The following is a 12,762-nucleotide window of genomic DNA, read 5'->3' on the forward strand; positions in this document are numbered from 1 at the left end:
CAACTAAAACATCAGTTTCTTCTAATTAAAGCACAGATAAATACGCAGGGACGCCGAGAGGGGGCAGGGGACAAATGACCCCAGGGCATCGAGGTCAAGGGTCCTCGTAAAGTTATGAATTCATTTTAAGAATGGAATTAATCAAACGCAACAAAACTTTGTTTGAACAATAGAACAATGTTCTAAACGATTGTGCGAAAATGACTGCAAGAAATACTTTCGAATGTATTTTAGCTAATTTAAAGGGCGTGATCGCAAAAATGTTCTGCCCGAATTGCTCGCAGGGGCCTTATCTTTCACTGTTGCCCGTGGCTTCCGATACCTCTCGGTGGCCCTGTGAACAGGAATAAATCAGAGCGCAAATTAAGAAATCTTACAATATAAGCAAATGCAAGGCGCGGGAAAGTTTGAAAGTAAGATTCTCAAAAGGAAAACTCTAGGTATTTTGTTGAGGCTTCTATTACAGTGCTCCAATTTTATGTGGATACTGTGCCTAGCTTATGATATGCTGTAACCTCTACCAAAAGATTCTTGAGGCTGCTTTTCTCTGTCAGAGCATACATATGACCCTGGGAGTTATAGGGAACAAAGGAGTGGTACCTTATCTATCTTGTGAGTCGTAAAATATTTCTAATATATTTGAATGAATTTAAAATGTATTTGAAACATTTTATCTATTTGTTCGTGCCCTATTTAATCTTAATGGATAACAAGTATTTCATCTTTTGCTTCGTCAGTGGTGGCGCAAGCCACTAGGGGACCAAATGAAAATTCGAGGCCACGCCTTTTTTAGTGTCAGAATACGCCCTTTTAGCAACATGAACCACCAAGAAACCCCTATGTCCAACTTTAGACTTCACAAAGAATACTTTGCAAAAATACTACCCCTTCCCTAATATTTTTTTATCAAATTTGGCGAAATACGAAACTGATCCGGCCAAGAACTGGAGGAGTTTCCCCCCAGTCCACCCTGTGACGTCGACATTAGTTAAACAAAACAAAAACAAATATCAGAGGGGGCAAGTTCTCACAACCGATCGAAGTCGAAATGTCATCTACTGTTCCATTAGAGAGGCTGTGGCAGCCTCTTCTCTATACACATTGGCACTTTTCAAGATGGCGAGCAAAATGCTCGTTCCAATCAGAGCAAGTTCACAAAGAATTTTCTACGGAAGATTTCAAAGAAAATCGTCAGGTAGCTTTCTTTTTTATATAAATCTTCATGCTACTAGCAGGATGTTCTTTTTCGCTTTCTAAAATTGTTCCTAGAGCCTCCAATTGGTTTGAAAGTTGTGCTTTTAAACTGGCCTAATTTTTTGGCAATTTCAAAACGGGTTGTCTGGCCAATTTTTCTTGGATATTGCTGCTATAGATTACTTTGAAAATTTACAATTTGAGTGAGAAAATTGAATTTATTTAACCCAAAGTCATTTTCCTCATAATTATTATGAAGATTGTGAAGTACTGAAGTTAGGGTTAAATGCTCAGTTTTAGCTACTACATACGCGTGTTTGTTTGTTTAACCTTATCAAAATTGGTTAATCTCAAGCTGAAATAAGTCAACTAGTCTCTACAAATATGCAGTACATGTGAATGAAGTTCAATTTGCAGTTGCGAATTCAAAAATCAATTATAATAAATGGTTCTAGTTTGTATGCCTCGCTTGGATTTGGGAAAAATCTGGTTAGCAGGCAAGTCTCAAAATTTTTCAAAGTTTTCATTTTTATCATTTGCATTGGTAATAGTTGGAAAAAACACACAAGTGAAAAGAAATCAGTTTGTATTTTGTGCTTGTTGTTTGTTTGTTGGAAAAGATCAGCAAAGAAATTACCACATTTTCTTAAGGATATATATAAATCTAGTCCATACTAGTTTCAAGTTAAGCATCAAGTTTTCTCAAAAGGTTTTTGTGAAAGCCTGAGTATCAAGGTATTTATTTGAGTTGATTTGAGAATAGCATTCTTTGTTTGCAGAGTAAATTTTTGCTTGGCAAGGACTTGTGCGAATTTCAGCCATGTTGCTATCTTTAGGCCTTTTCTACTGTTTACCTTTTTCATTCATGCTGAATGCCAAAACATATTTGTTTGAAATTTTAAGAGTTATTAATTTTTATAGAGTTAATTGTTGTCATTTTTGCAGGTAGTTTCACTATTATCATCACCAGTTTCTTTGCTTGTTTCAGGAATACTTTTTCTCTTACTTTCCTTCTGCTCACTTTCCTAAATGATGGGTACTGGTGTATATTCCTTTGCTTTCCTAACAATCCTTCACATTCCTGTTTTTATTGTTTTGAAATCAGTTCTAATGGTGGCATCATTTCCTGTGGACTCCACTGTGATGAATTCTCTAAATCATCAAATTCTCATTCAGTGTATCTTGCTTTATTTACAGACATTTGTTCAAAAGAATTTTAGTGAATGCCAAAAATAAGCCCAGCCAGGGGCGGTGCGCAGAGCTATAGAGTTGGTAATAGCTTCTATGATTCATTTCTATAAAAACCGGAATGAAACTGGGCACCAAGAAAAAGCTAGATGTAAGGGGCCGTTCGCTTTTGCAAGTGATCAAAAGACAGATGATAAAACTAAAAAATGCATTTCTCTAAATGAAGTAAAAATTTATGTAAAAAGAACCACATTTATAAAAAATGCAATACATTTATAATCTATTTTTTGGAAAATCTTTCAAAACGTCGTGCATTATATGATTTAAATCGTGCGATAACGTTTTCTTTAAAATTAGGCATTGCATTCAAATGTCGTAAAATTTTATGTTCTACTTGCAAAAGTAAAAGTTGTTCATTTCTGCTTTGCTTCATTCTTGACCTTGAATCCGAAATGACACGTTTCATACGACTAAAAACATGTTCGCCGTGCACGCTGGTGAGAGGTGTTACGGCTGCTAATTTCAATAATGTCATAACTTGAGGTATGGCTTCTTCGAGCTCGGCATCCTTTATCACGGACAGTAGATCCTGTAAACCGGCATACCCTTCCTTTACTGAATCGAAGTCAATACCTTGTTTACTTTCGATCTCAAATTCGTCTTTTTCTTCAACATCGTCTAATGCCTCACTTTCTACCGCAATATCCAATGCTATTTCCTCGGATTCCGTTAAATGCTTCCTTCGACTTTCCTTTTTCTTGGCGACTACAGCATCTCCCTTGCACACTGCATTGTTAAGTAGTGTCAATATTTCGCTATTTCCGTACAAGATTTCAATGTTGTTTTCAACGGCAATCGGATCTGTAACAGCAAATGGATACAGGTTTTTCAGCTCATTGATTAATGCTCGCTGGTTAGCAGCAGATGCTTTCCTCCTTTCATCAAATTTGCTTGGGTGTATCAAATCAATCCACTTAAAATGATCCAAATTATCAAACCTCCAGTTTATTTCTTCGACAAAAGACTGGCAAACTTGTCTTGCATTGTTTTCCAAAGTCGATCTCCAGCTACTTTGTGAGCCATTTATTTCTTGATCCATTGCCCTCCATCCTGTTCTTGCTCTAACGCTTGGAAAGTTAGGGTCAGCAAGCAAAGTGTCCTCCCAGACCTGACTGAAATTAAAAATGGATAAAAGGTTTACAAAATCGTTTATCATTGACCTCAGTTGAACAGGGTCCAAAGAGGGTTTCTGCATCACGGTGACTATCGGGGTGCTCAACTCAAAAATCTTTCTGTAAAGTTTCAGAAAGTAAACAAATTCCACATCCTGCATTTGAGTACCAAAACCCGTTGCATTCGCTTGTGTTTCAGTCTTCTCTTTTACATCATGCGATATTTCATAGAAAGCTCTTCCAATCGCTTCGTAATGAGTATCGATAGTGCTTATAGCCGTATCACGGGAGAGCCAGCGTGTATCGCCTGGTTTTGGGAGATTGTGGCCAAGACTCGTTGTTCTCTTTGGGCTGTTTCTAAAAAATGTTATCAACTTGTCAACAATACCGAAGAATTTTGCAATTTTCGGAATTTTCATTGCTGACTGTGCAGCACAAAGTGACATTCTATGAGCCACGCAATGATTGTAAAAAGCGAATGGACAATGTTCCTGCACTTTTTTTTGCACCTCATTAAGCGAGCCGCTCATAACAGCTGCACCATCATATGATTGCCCAATAACTTTTTCTTTGCATGTTGCTGGCATTACTTTATATTTTTCCAGTGTGCTGAGTAAGGTTTTCAGCAGACTGATCATCTGAGCAATCCACCACACCCAGCATATGCTCTTCAACCTCCCCATCATAAACAAGGCGCACAGAAACGACTGTCTGCTCCACATTGCTAGCATCGCTACTGTCATCCATCATTACAGCTACGAATGTAGATGCATCAATTCTTCTTTGAATTTCCCCCCTCACTTCTTCAGATAAGCACTCTATTATTTCATTTTGTGGGCCATGAGAAGTATATGTTATTCTATCGTTGTCAAGAAATGATCGCAAATCGTCACTGTAGCAGGCAAGCAGCTCTAAAAGTTCAAGAAAATTGCCTCTGTTACAAGATGATCTTGACTCATCGTGGCCACGGAATGCAAGACCCTGGGCTGCTAGAAACGAGGATATATCCACATGATGCCTCATTATTTTAGAATACCTTGAAGCATCGCGATTGTGCCGTGCAACATTTCTTTGCCTTTGTTCATCAAGAGCACAAGCAATATCGATATTTCCAAGGAGCTTGTATGCCGTGTAATTTGCTACATGTTTCTTTGAGGCTTGATGACGATTAGCAATATGGGCTAAATTTGCTCCTGTTGAGCAAAATCCGTTTTCCTGAACGAAAGATACTTTCTTCAGCTGAAAAAAAACGAAATTAAATTTATTTGGAATGTTTTGCATTGAAAGACCCCTTAAAATGTTACTTGATATTGAATATGTTACCACAAATAGTAGGTAAAATGTTGATTTAACAAATTCTGTTCCTGTCATCCATTCCGAATTATATACAACGCATTTCAATTGGACGGCTTATGGCCTTTTCTTTTAGCCGCTAAAAGGCTCGTTAATAGAACTGCAATTTTATTAACACGGGAGCCGATGAGAGCCCCTTTCATGACCATTGTCCATCCTGAGCTCTGTGAAAAGGACTGACAAAAAAATTTTGATTTATTTGAATTTATATTATATATAAAAGTAATTTGTTTCTAACTTACTGTTGATAAGTCACCAATGACTAAACAAGGCCAACAGAAAAAAGTATTTTTTACTTCATCTCCACACATCCATGGATATGCTTGATAAGCAGACTCACAGGTTCTGTTCTTTATCACGACTTTAGGGCAAGGTCTACCGTTCTTTTTCATATCCAGGCGTTGCTCATGAGTTAACTTTCCTTGCGACGAAACGAGTGAAAAAACTTTCTGGACATCCCAGTGATGTTTAGTTCTATCGCTTGCTAATAAGCGCTTCATGTTTAAAAGATATCGGTCCGATTACGTAGTAGTCTCTGGCCACGTTAAGAGAATTTGAGAACTATTACCTCCAAAGCAAAAGCGTGCAGTTTTTATTCACGAAAACAAAGGAGCCGAATCAATGGGTTATTACCCGCCTGGTTGTTTCGCAAGGCTAGTGGTAATAAAATTGCGAAACTATTAACGTGACGTTGGACAAAGTGCTCATTGATAACAGATAAATACGCTCATTATGGTTTTTGTTGGCAATACAATAGTAGTTTGTTTCATTCATATTGCTTGCGCTCTTAACATGAGATTCAATTAAGTTCGGTAGGCAAACGAATTCGGTTGGTTGCCTTTAACTTTTTTATGATAGTTTTTAGTATACATAATTAGAGTTTTATTTAAAAAAAATTGGTAATAGACTATTAACGTTATTACCACTGCCCGCCGCCCCTGAGCCCAGCTTAACTTGACTTTTGTGGTGTCAAAACTCTAGATACAGGCAATGCATACATGTTTACGCTATAATTAAGATTTAAAACATTGGCAGACACTTGGGATGAGAAAAGTGGTTGCCCTACCAGTATTTTGGAGGACAATGTTATTTTGTTTTAAAACAGTGAAAGAATGTGACATCATCAATTATCATTTGTCATTTAAGGATTTATCAAAGTAGCTATTGAGGTATTTCAGGATAAAGACACAGATAATCAAACTTCACTTTATTTTTAATTGAGGTCATCTAATTGTTTGCAGAATTGTTTCTCAAACGAAACTTATCACAGTTCAAACAGAATCTCAAAGAAGTGGAGAGTCATGCAGGAGAAACATATGTAACATGGAGAAAAATTGTAAGTTTCAAAAGAATTGACGTCCAAACCATTAAGTAGTTGGTATTTGTATACAATATTTTCTACATTCAATGTTCTTTTAAACCAGGCAAACTTAATCTTAATTGATTACAGCAGAGGTTACATCATTTGCTTGCTAAATTTTCATTTAGTGATCATATTACTCATTTCTATAATTTGCAAATCTCAATTTATAAAAACTGGTAATTTTTATTGGAAATAAATGAATACGATAAAGGATGTTATAGGAAGCTAATGGCAAACAAACAAGCTAAACAACATGTGTTAATTTTCAGTTTGCTTTTCAAAGGTCTGGTATCTCATATCTCACAAAAATGCATTATCCCCATTTGGTTAGCCTGTGTGCAGACTCAGAATTTTAAAAGAGGAGAGAAAGTAGAGTCTGTGCAACAGAGCCGCTTTTCTTTTTCGCTGACATGAACAATTTATTCTAAGCACTAGAACAACAATTTCATTAGAGGCAATGTTTTCTGTAATTTTAGTTGTTCAAAAGAACAAACAGAACTATTTGATTATCCTGATACCATTCATTTATACTTCTGCTCGAAGGCACCACTTTGAAAACTGAAAAAAAAACAATTGAAATTCCCCAAACCAATCAAATTTGGTTCCTTGATTTTGAGGAACCTGTGAACAAGAAATCAGCTCGGCTTCGCAGACTCTACTTTTTCTCCTCTGCATGCAAGCTACATTTGGTATACATGCAATAAATTTTTGTCATAAGTGTAATACGTTGTGGTATTTGTGTATATCATTGTTTAGTGTTGACCTTTGTACTTTGTATTGTCACGCTGTTATTTGTATGTAGTTCCTATTGTAATATAATCAATTCACAAATAAACAAGCTACAGTTTGATGGAGTGTGAACTCTCTCTCTCACTCAGAACATTACAAGAAGTTGAATACTTCCCAGAGAGTCAGAAATTTGCAGTAGTCTGACCCTTTTATACTCCCTTTATTTTGTAAATAGCTACCCATATGTCAAAATTTTCAAACAAGACTGAAATATTGTTAGTCCACTTGAGAAATGCATCCATGGCTTTTTAAGTTACAGTTCGCACATTAATATTATGATTAATGTTGTTCATATGATGATAAATTGTTTCCATCTAAATTTTTCAATTTTTGAGTTGGTCAAAACATGTATAACTTACATCTAAGTTGGCTTTCAAATGAGTCAGACTATCTTCATCTGAAGAGATCCATCTGAAAGAAATCTGAGTATCAAGAACTACATTTACACCTACAATTGATCATAAGAAAATGGAAAAAGTAAAGTTATTTTTGAAACTCATATAAGACAGATAAGATTGTTTTTCAATACAAATAGTTGTAGAAGGTTTTTGATAAAAGCTTTTTTTGTCTATTGCAGTCTATATTTGTTGCTGTGCCTGTTTGCACATATCTTTTCTACAAACACATGATTGGTAATTATTTTTAAAATCTAATTTTCCTTCCATTTATCAATTTTTGTAATAAATTTGAGGTTAAATTTTTAGGGTGAAATTTGTATACTGCTTAGAAAAGAAGCAAACATTTTTTGTAAGGTTTCGATTTTAAGGTTGTCACATGTGTTAAGGACATTAAAATATGTAAGAAGATTTCAAGACCCTTTCTGTTAACAGCAGTAAGATCTGCTGCTCAAAGGGTTAATTTAAAAAAGAGTAATTTCAGAGCGTATTGTAGTATTAGTCTCAAATTTAGGAAAATCATTGAAAATGATACATAGTATACCATGTTTGTGCTATTTGTGCCATCTTAAATTTTTTGGTACCATAAACCTACATAGAAAATCGTTGTTAAGTGTTAATTTATTTATTTGAGTCTTTCAGTATACAAATCAGTGTTCATGAAAGACCAATGTTAGCTGCAGGAGCAATTGTGTCCTATTTTTGTAGAAACTTTGATTATAGTCTAATTTTCTTTGTGTCATAGTTGGAGAACATATGGAACCTCCAAAAGAGTTCATTGCGTATGACCATATCCGTATGAGAAAAAAGGTCTATCATTTACTTATATGCCTCACTAAAAGCTCTTAAAGTGAACCATCTCATGCAAATATTCATGAAATTATGAGCTATGCTAGGAACATGTATAACAAGACAAAGTGATTAATCAAGAAATTCCATGTCCTACCATCAACAGAGCTTCTATTGTTAAGGTGGAATTGTAAATTAGCTAAATTTTTTATTGAAGGATATACTTCTGCATTAAAATTTTGACAGATTATCTGAGAGAAGGGATGTATGGATTCATTTGATCTTGGACTACAGATTATATTCATTGTTTTCTTAAATATTACTTTATACATAAAATTATCACTATTAAGCACAGATTTGTAATTTATGCGCCAAACTATCAATCTAAGTCACAATGTGGTGCCACTAGTTTAATAGAAAGTTACATAGTGGATATGAATCTTTGCAACCGTGAACCAGCATATAGTTATCAATTTTAATGACTTTCAAAAATCAATAGCTAATTTGCTCTGTATTTTTATTGTTTTTATAAAGCCTTTTCCATGGGGCGATGGAGACAAGAGTTTATTTCATAATGAGAAATTCAATGTCGGCCCTGATACTGATTTTGAGGAGGAAGAGGAACATAATCATCATGAGCAAGAGGTTGGCTACAGTTTCAATTTTTAACATGCCTTAATTTTTGATTTATCAATGGTTTTTTTCCTTGATAGTACGATTCTTCCTCTGTAGCAAAGCAACTAGCAGTAGCAAATCATCTATTGATGTCTCACCATGAGTGAAGTTAAGCTAATTGCAATTTAAAAACATTTGGACAAGGAAGGCAGTCAAGGCATCTTGACACAGAAAATTATGATCCATGGCCATCCATGTGTAACTTCAAAGCTTAAAATACTATGTTTCCCTGACTTATAGTTTCATTTTCTTTTTAACTTCAGTTTTTTAACTTAAGTTGTTTAACTATTGTTTAACTATAGTTTCCTTGAAGTTTGTTAATTTTTGTATTGGGTTATAATCAGTTGCTAAGTAACTTGCAATTTTTGCAGCCAATTATAACGAGATGGTTCCGCAGCTTAATGCCCAAAAGAGAAGACATGTTGGAATGGCGAGACAAGCATCTTAGACAAATGCAAATTATTGCTGTTGGAAAGTATCCTTTCATTCATAATTTGAATTTTTCGCGTTCTTAAGAAAGAACGTTACACTACATTTTTTGCAATGACTTACATTTTAATACCATCTATTTTGTTTTTTCGCTGCACCTTATCATTTTTTGCAATCTTCTCTTTCACCTGCATAATTTCATATTTTCTCCAAATTTTTATCCATCATACACTTCTCCATCTCCTTTTGAAACCACCGCATCTTCTTTAATAAACGGCCATGTTCTTTATAACACCCCCTTTTACCTAAAGTAAACGCCCTCTTTTTTAAATAGTTACTCCTTTCCTTTTTACACGGCCCTCTCTAGAAGATGCCTCTTTGTGATACAGGCGTTTTTTGGAGATGTAGTTGTAACAATCTTCTTTTCACAAGAACCTTCTTGTTGATGCCAGCGATAATGACGATGATTTTGTAGTTATTGACTAGACAAGAGATATCGCTGTTAATGTTGCAAATGACAGCAAATGCTTTCTATGAAGTTCTCCAAAAACCCTTCTATTTGACGCATATCTCTTATAAAGGCCCCCAGAAACACCGATAGATTATATTTGCTTGCAGAGCGTTTATTACCCTTCTTTTTTCTCCGATCTTCCCTTTTTTCTCGAAGGGCTTTATAAGCCCTAGCAAGTTGATGTTGAAAAATCATTCTAGTTGAAACGAGACAAACACAGATCATTTTGCACAAGACCATAACTGGAATAGGTTTTTAATTTCTAGCCATCCTTAAGATCTTTGTCAACAATTTTCCTTTAAAACGTCAACTTCCTTGGTGTTGTGCTTAACTATAATCCAGCCTCGAATTCATGGAACAGCCAAGGAAACCTCCAGTCCCAATCGATGTATTTGGAATTTACGACAGGTCACCGAAGCCAAAAGTTATGCATGTCGATCATTAGGCTTAACACAAATTCCATCTGTTGACTTTTAAATATTTGTTATGTAATTGTTCCTGCTTGATATCAGTGTGGTGAATAAATAAATGTTATCGGTACATATGGATTTCTATGTTATCAAATTGCCCATCTGATTCTATGTCATTTTTTGGTAAATTCTTGTGTAAGTGACATGACAGATATCATGAATAGTCTGGATACATTGTTACGCACTGTTAGAAATTGCTTGTCTCTGAAAATGTTGTACAAACCTCCATTTTTGAGAACAGGCTTGAAGTCACTTTCTTTTATGAATCTTTGATTCCCATTGGACCATGCTACTCCAAGTTTCACACTTTATGCGTTCATCGCATCTAATTTCCGTGGAATCTCCCCGTTGTAACTTATAAGATACCAATACAGCGTACTAGTATTTGCTTTCCCAAGAGGCCTTCAAAAACAGTCAGATAAAGTAATACCCGTGTCTAAAAGAATTTCTTTTCCCTATTTGAATAATGTTTAAGAACAATAGAGGAAAGCAGGCAATAGCGACAAGAATAGGGCATATTGCATGGAGGCAGGTTGGTAACAAACGCACGCAAGTCTGTTAGTGAAATCGTTCGAAAATTTGGAACAGCGAAGGCTTCAGCTACTATCCTCGTCCAAGAAAGTTTATATTATCAGGGAACTAGTTTCTACTGCACAGCTGGACATAGGTAAGTGAATTCATATTGTTTCGTAGTATTTGAAATTACTGCTCGGGAAGTTTGCTTTTTCTCGGAGCGCTTTTTACTGTGACAATTTTGTTGTGAATTCGCCCTTTTCTCAAACGCCAATCTCCCATCTTTAGTTCTATACGGCGTTTGTAGAAATTGCTGTGCAAAGATAAGATTAGTTTTTTACAGAGTAATAGTTTTGCTATGAATCTGATGATCACGGGTTTTAAAATATGAAAAAAAAATATCCCTTGGAAGAGAACGGCTCGCTAGTACAGTGCTTTGTGAGCCTTTTTAGAGTTCACAAAGAAGACGTTCCTAGACCTTGTTTTGAAGGTGTTTTAAAAAGTTCTAATTCGATTTTGATCAAAAGAAAACTACTGTACCGGAACGGCTCAATAAAAAGTTGAAATGATTTCAACTTTTTTCCCGTTTCGATCCGTCGCGGATCAGTCATCTGACCATTTTTGCATCCAAAGCGCTTGCGCAACACAAAATCTGATCCGATCCGCGGATCATATTCTGGAGTGGGTTTTAAGGCTTAAATTTGTCATCCTTCTGGCCTTCTTTTGTAAATCACATCCTGGCAAGCCTGGCTGGGAGATCTGTGAAGCTCGCGTCGATTTCGACCTTTTGTTTACTTTTTAAATTGAAGTTGTGTTCGGTTTTTCAAAAAAATCTGATATTTTAACTGAGGTGTTGACCCCTGTAAAAACGTCTTGGAAATGTAGGTAACCAAATATCACTTAAAAAATCAAAGGGGATGTTTGTCTCAGTGGCGTAGTGTGACCTTTCTCGCTGAAGGGGGTGGGGGTGTCAGAGATACAAAAACATATTTTACCGACAAAAATTATTTTGTTTCATTTGGCATAAAATTATTTTATTATAAATGTAATTTTACAGATGAGTTCGCCAGTTGGATGGTTGTAACATCTCCCACACACCTCCCCCCACGCTACGCCCCTGGTGATTCTGCTGTGATTGATGCTCAGTTTCTTTGCTAAGTGACTTGAGGCTTCTATCATTCCATTGATTTCAGAAATTATATGCTAATACTTTATATTAAATAAATTCCCACTAAGGAAGAGAAAATTCGAAATCCAGTAACTCCATCAAGAGTTCCCCCCCCCCCCCCCCCAGGTTAGCTCTTAAAGAGATCTTGCCTTTTATGCGGGGGTCATCAGGGTTTGCGGAACAACGGAATATTTAAGAAAATTTGCCACAACGACGGAATTATCCACACTTTTTGGACTCGGACCTCCGCTATAAGTGATTCACGGAATACGGAATTTTTGTAAAGTTTTACGAATTTGCGGACTTCTTTAGCATTTATCTGACCAAGATAGTTTATGAAGAGCAAAAACTTTTAAATATCCCAAACTGTTGGTATAAAGAAGTGATTAGTGACATAAAACTGATTGATATTAACCTCAAAGAAAATCAGATAAAAAATATAACCAAAGAACAGTGGAAAAAGGTTGTTAGAGAAAAAATGATCATAATCATAGAGAATAACATTAGAAATAATAGTAAGACTAAACTTAGATTTATCAAGGGTAGTAAATTTGAAATGAAAGAGTATCTGGGGTGTGAAGACGCGTCATCCCTGCTGAAATTAAAACTAAACATGGTTGACTTAAGAGCGAACTACAAAGGAAAGTACTCTGATTCTCTTTGCAGAAGATGTGGGGCCCATGAGGAATATATTGAACACTTATGGGATTGCCCAAGTTTTTATCAAAAACCCAAAATGGAAAAGACCTGTTT

General features: G+C 35.7%; 1 protein-coding gene across 1 annotated transcript; it reads left to right on the plus strand.

The window, feature by feature from the left end:
- The first annotated feature begins 1,049 nt into the window (after positions 1 to 1,049).
- LOC135688174 (uncharacterized) lies at positions 1,050 to 10,434 on the plus strand. The gene is made up of 7 exons (XM_065204906.2): positions 1,050 to 1,195; positions 6,149 to 6,243; positions 7,637 to 7,691; positions 8,200 to 8,264; positions 8,778 to 8,888; positions 9,290 to 9,393; positions 10,201 to 10,434. The coding sequence occupies exons 1-7, from the start codon at positions 1,117 to 1,119 to the stop codon at positions 10,301 to 10,303; spliced, it is 612 nt and encodes a 203-aa protein (XP_065060978.2). The 5' UTR covers positions 1,050 to 1,116; the 3' UTR covers positions 10,304 to 10,434.
- The last annotated feature ends 2,328 nt before the right edge of the window (positions 10,435 to 12,762 follow it).

This window comes from Rhopilema esculentum, chromosome 19 (assembly GCF_057945365.1).
Source record: "Rhopilema esculentum isolate cy_ngs chromosome 19, ASM5794536v1, whole genome shotgun sequence".
NCBI classification, from domain to species: Eukaryota; Metazoa; Cnidaria; class Scyphozoa; order Rhizostomeae; family Rhizostomatidae; genus Rhopilema; species Rhopilema esculentum.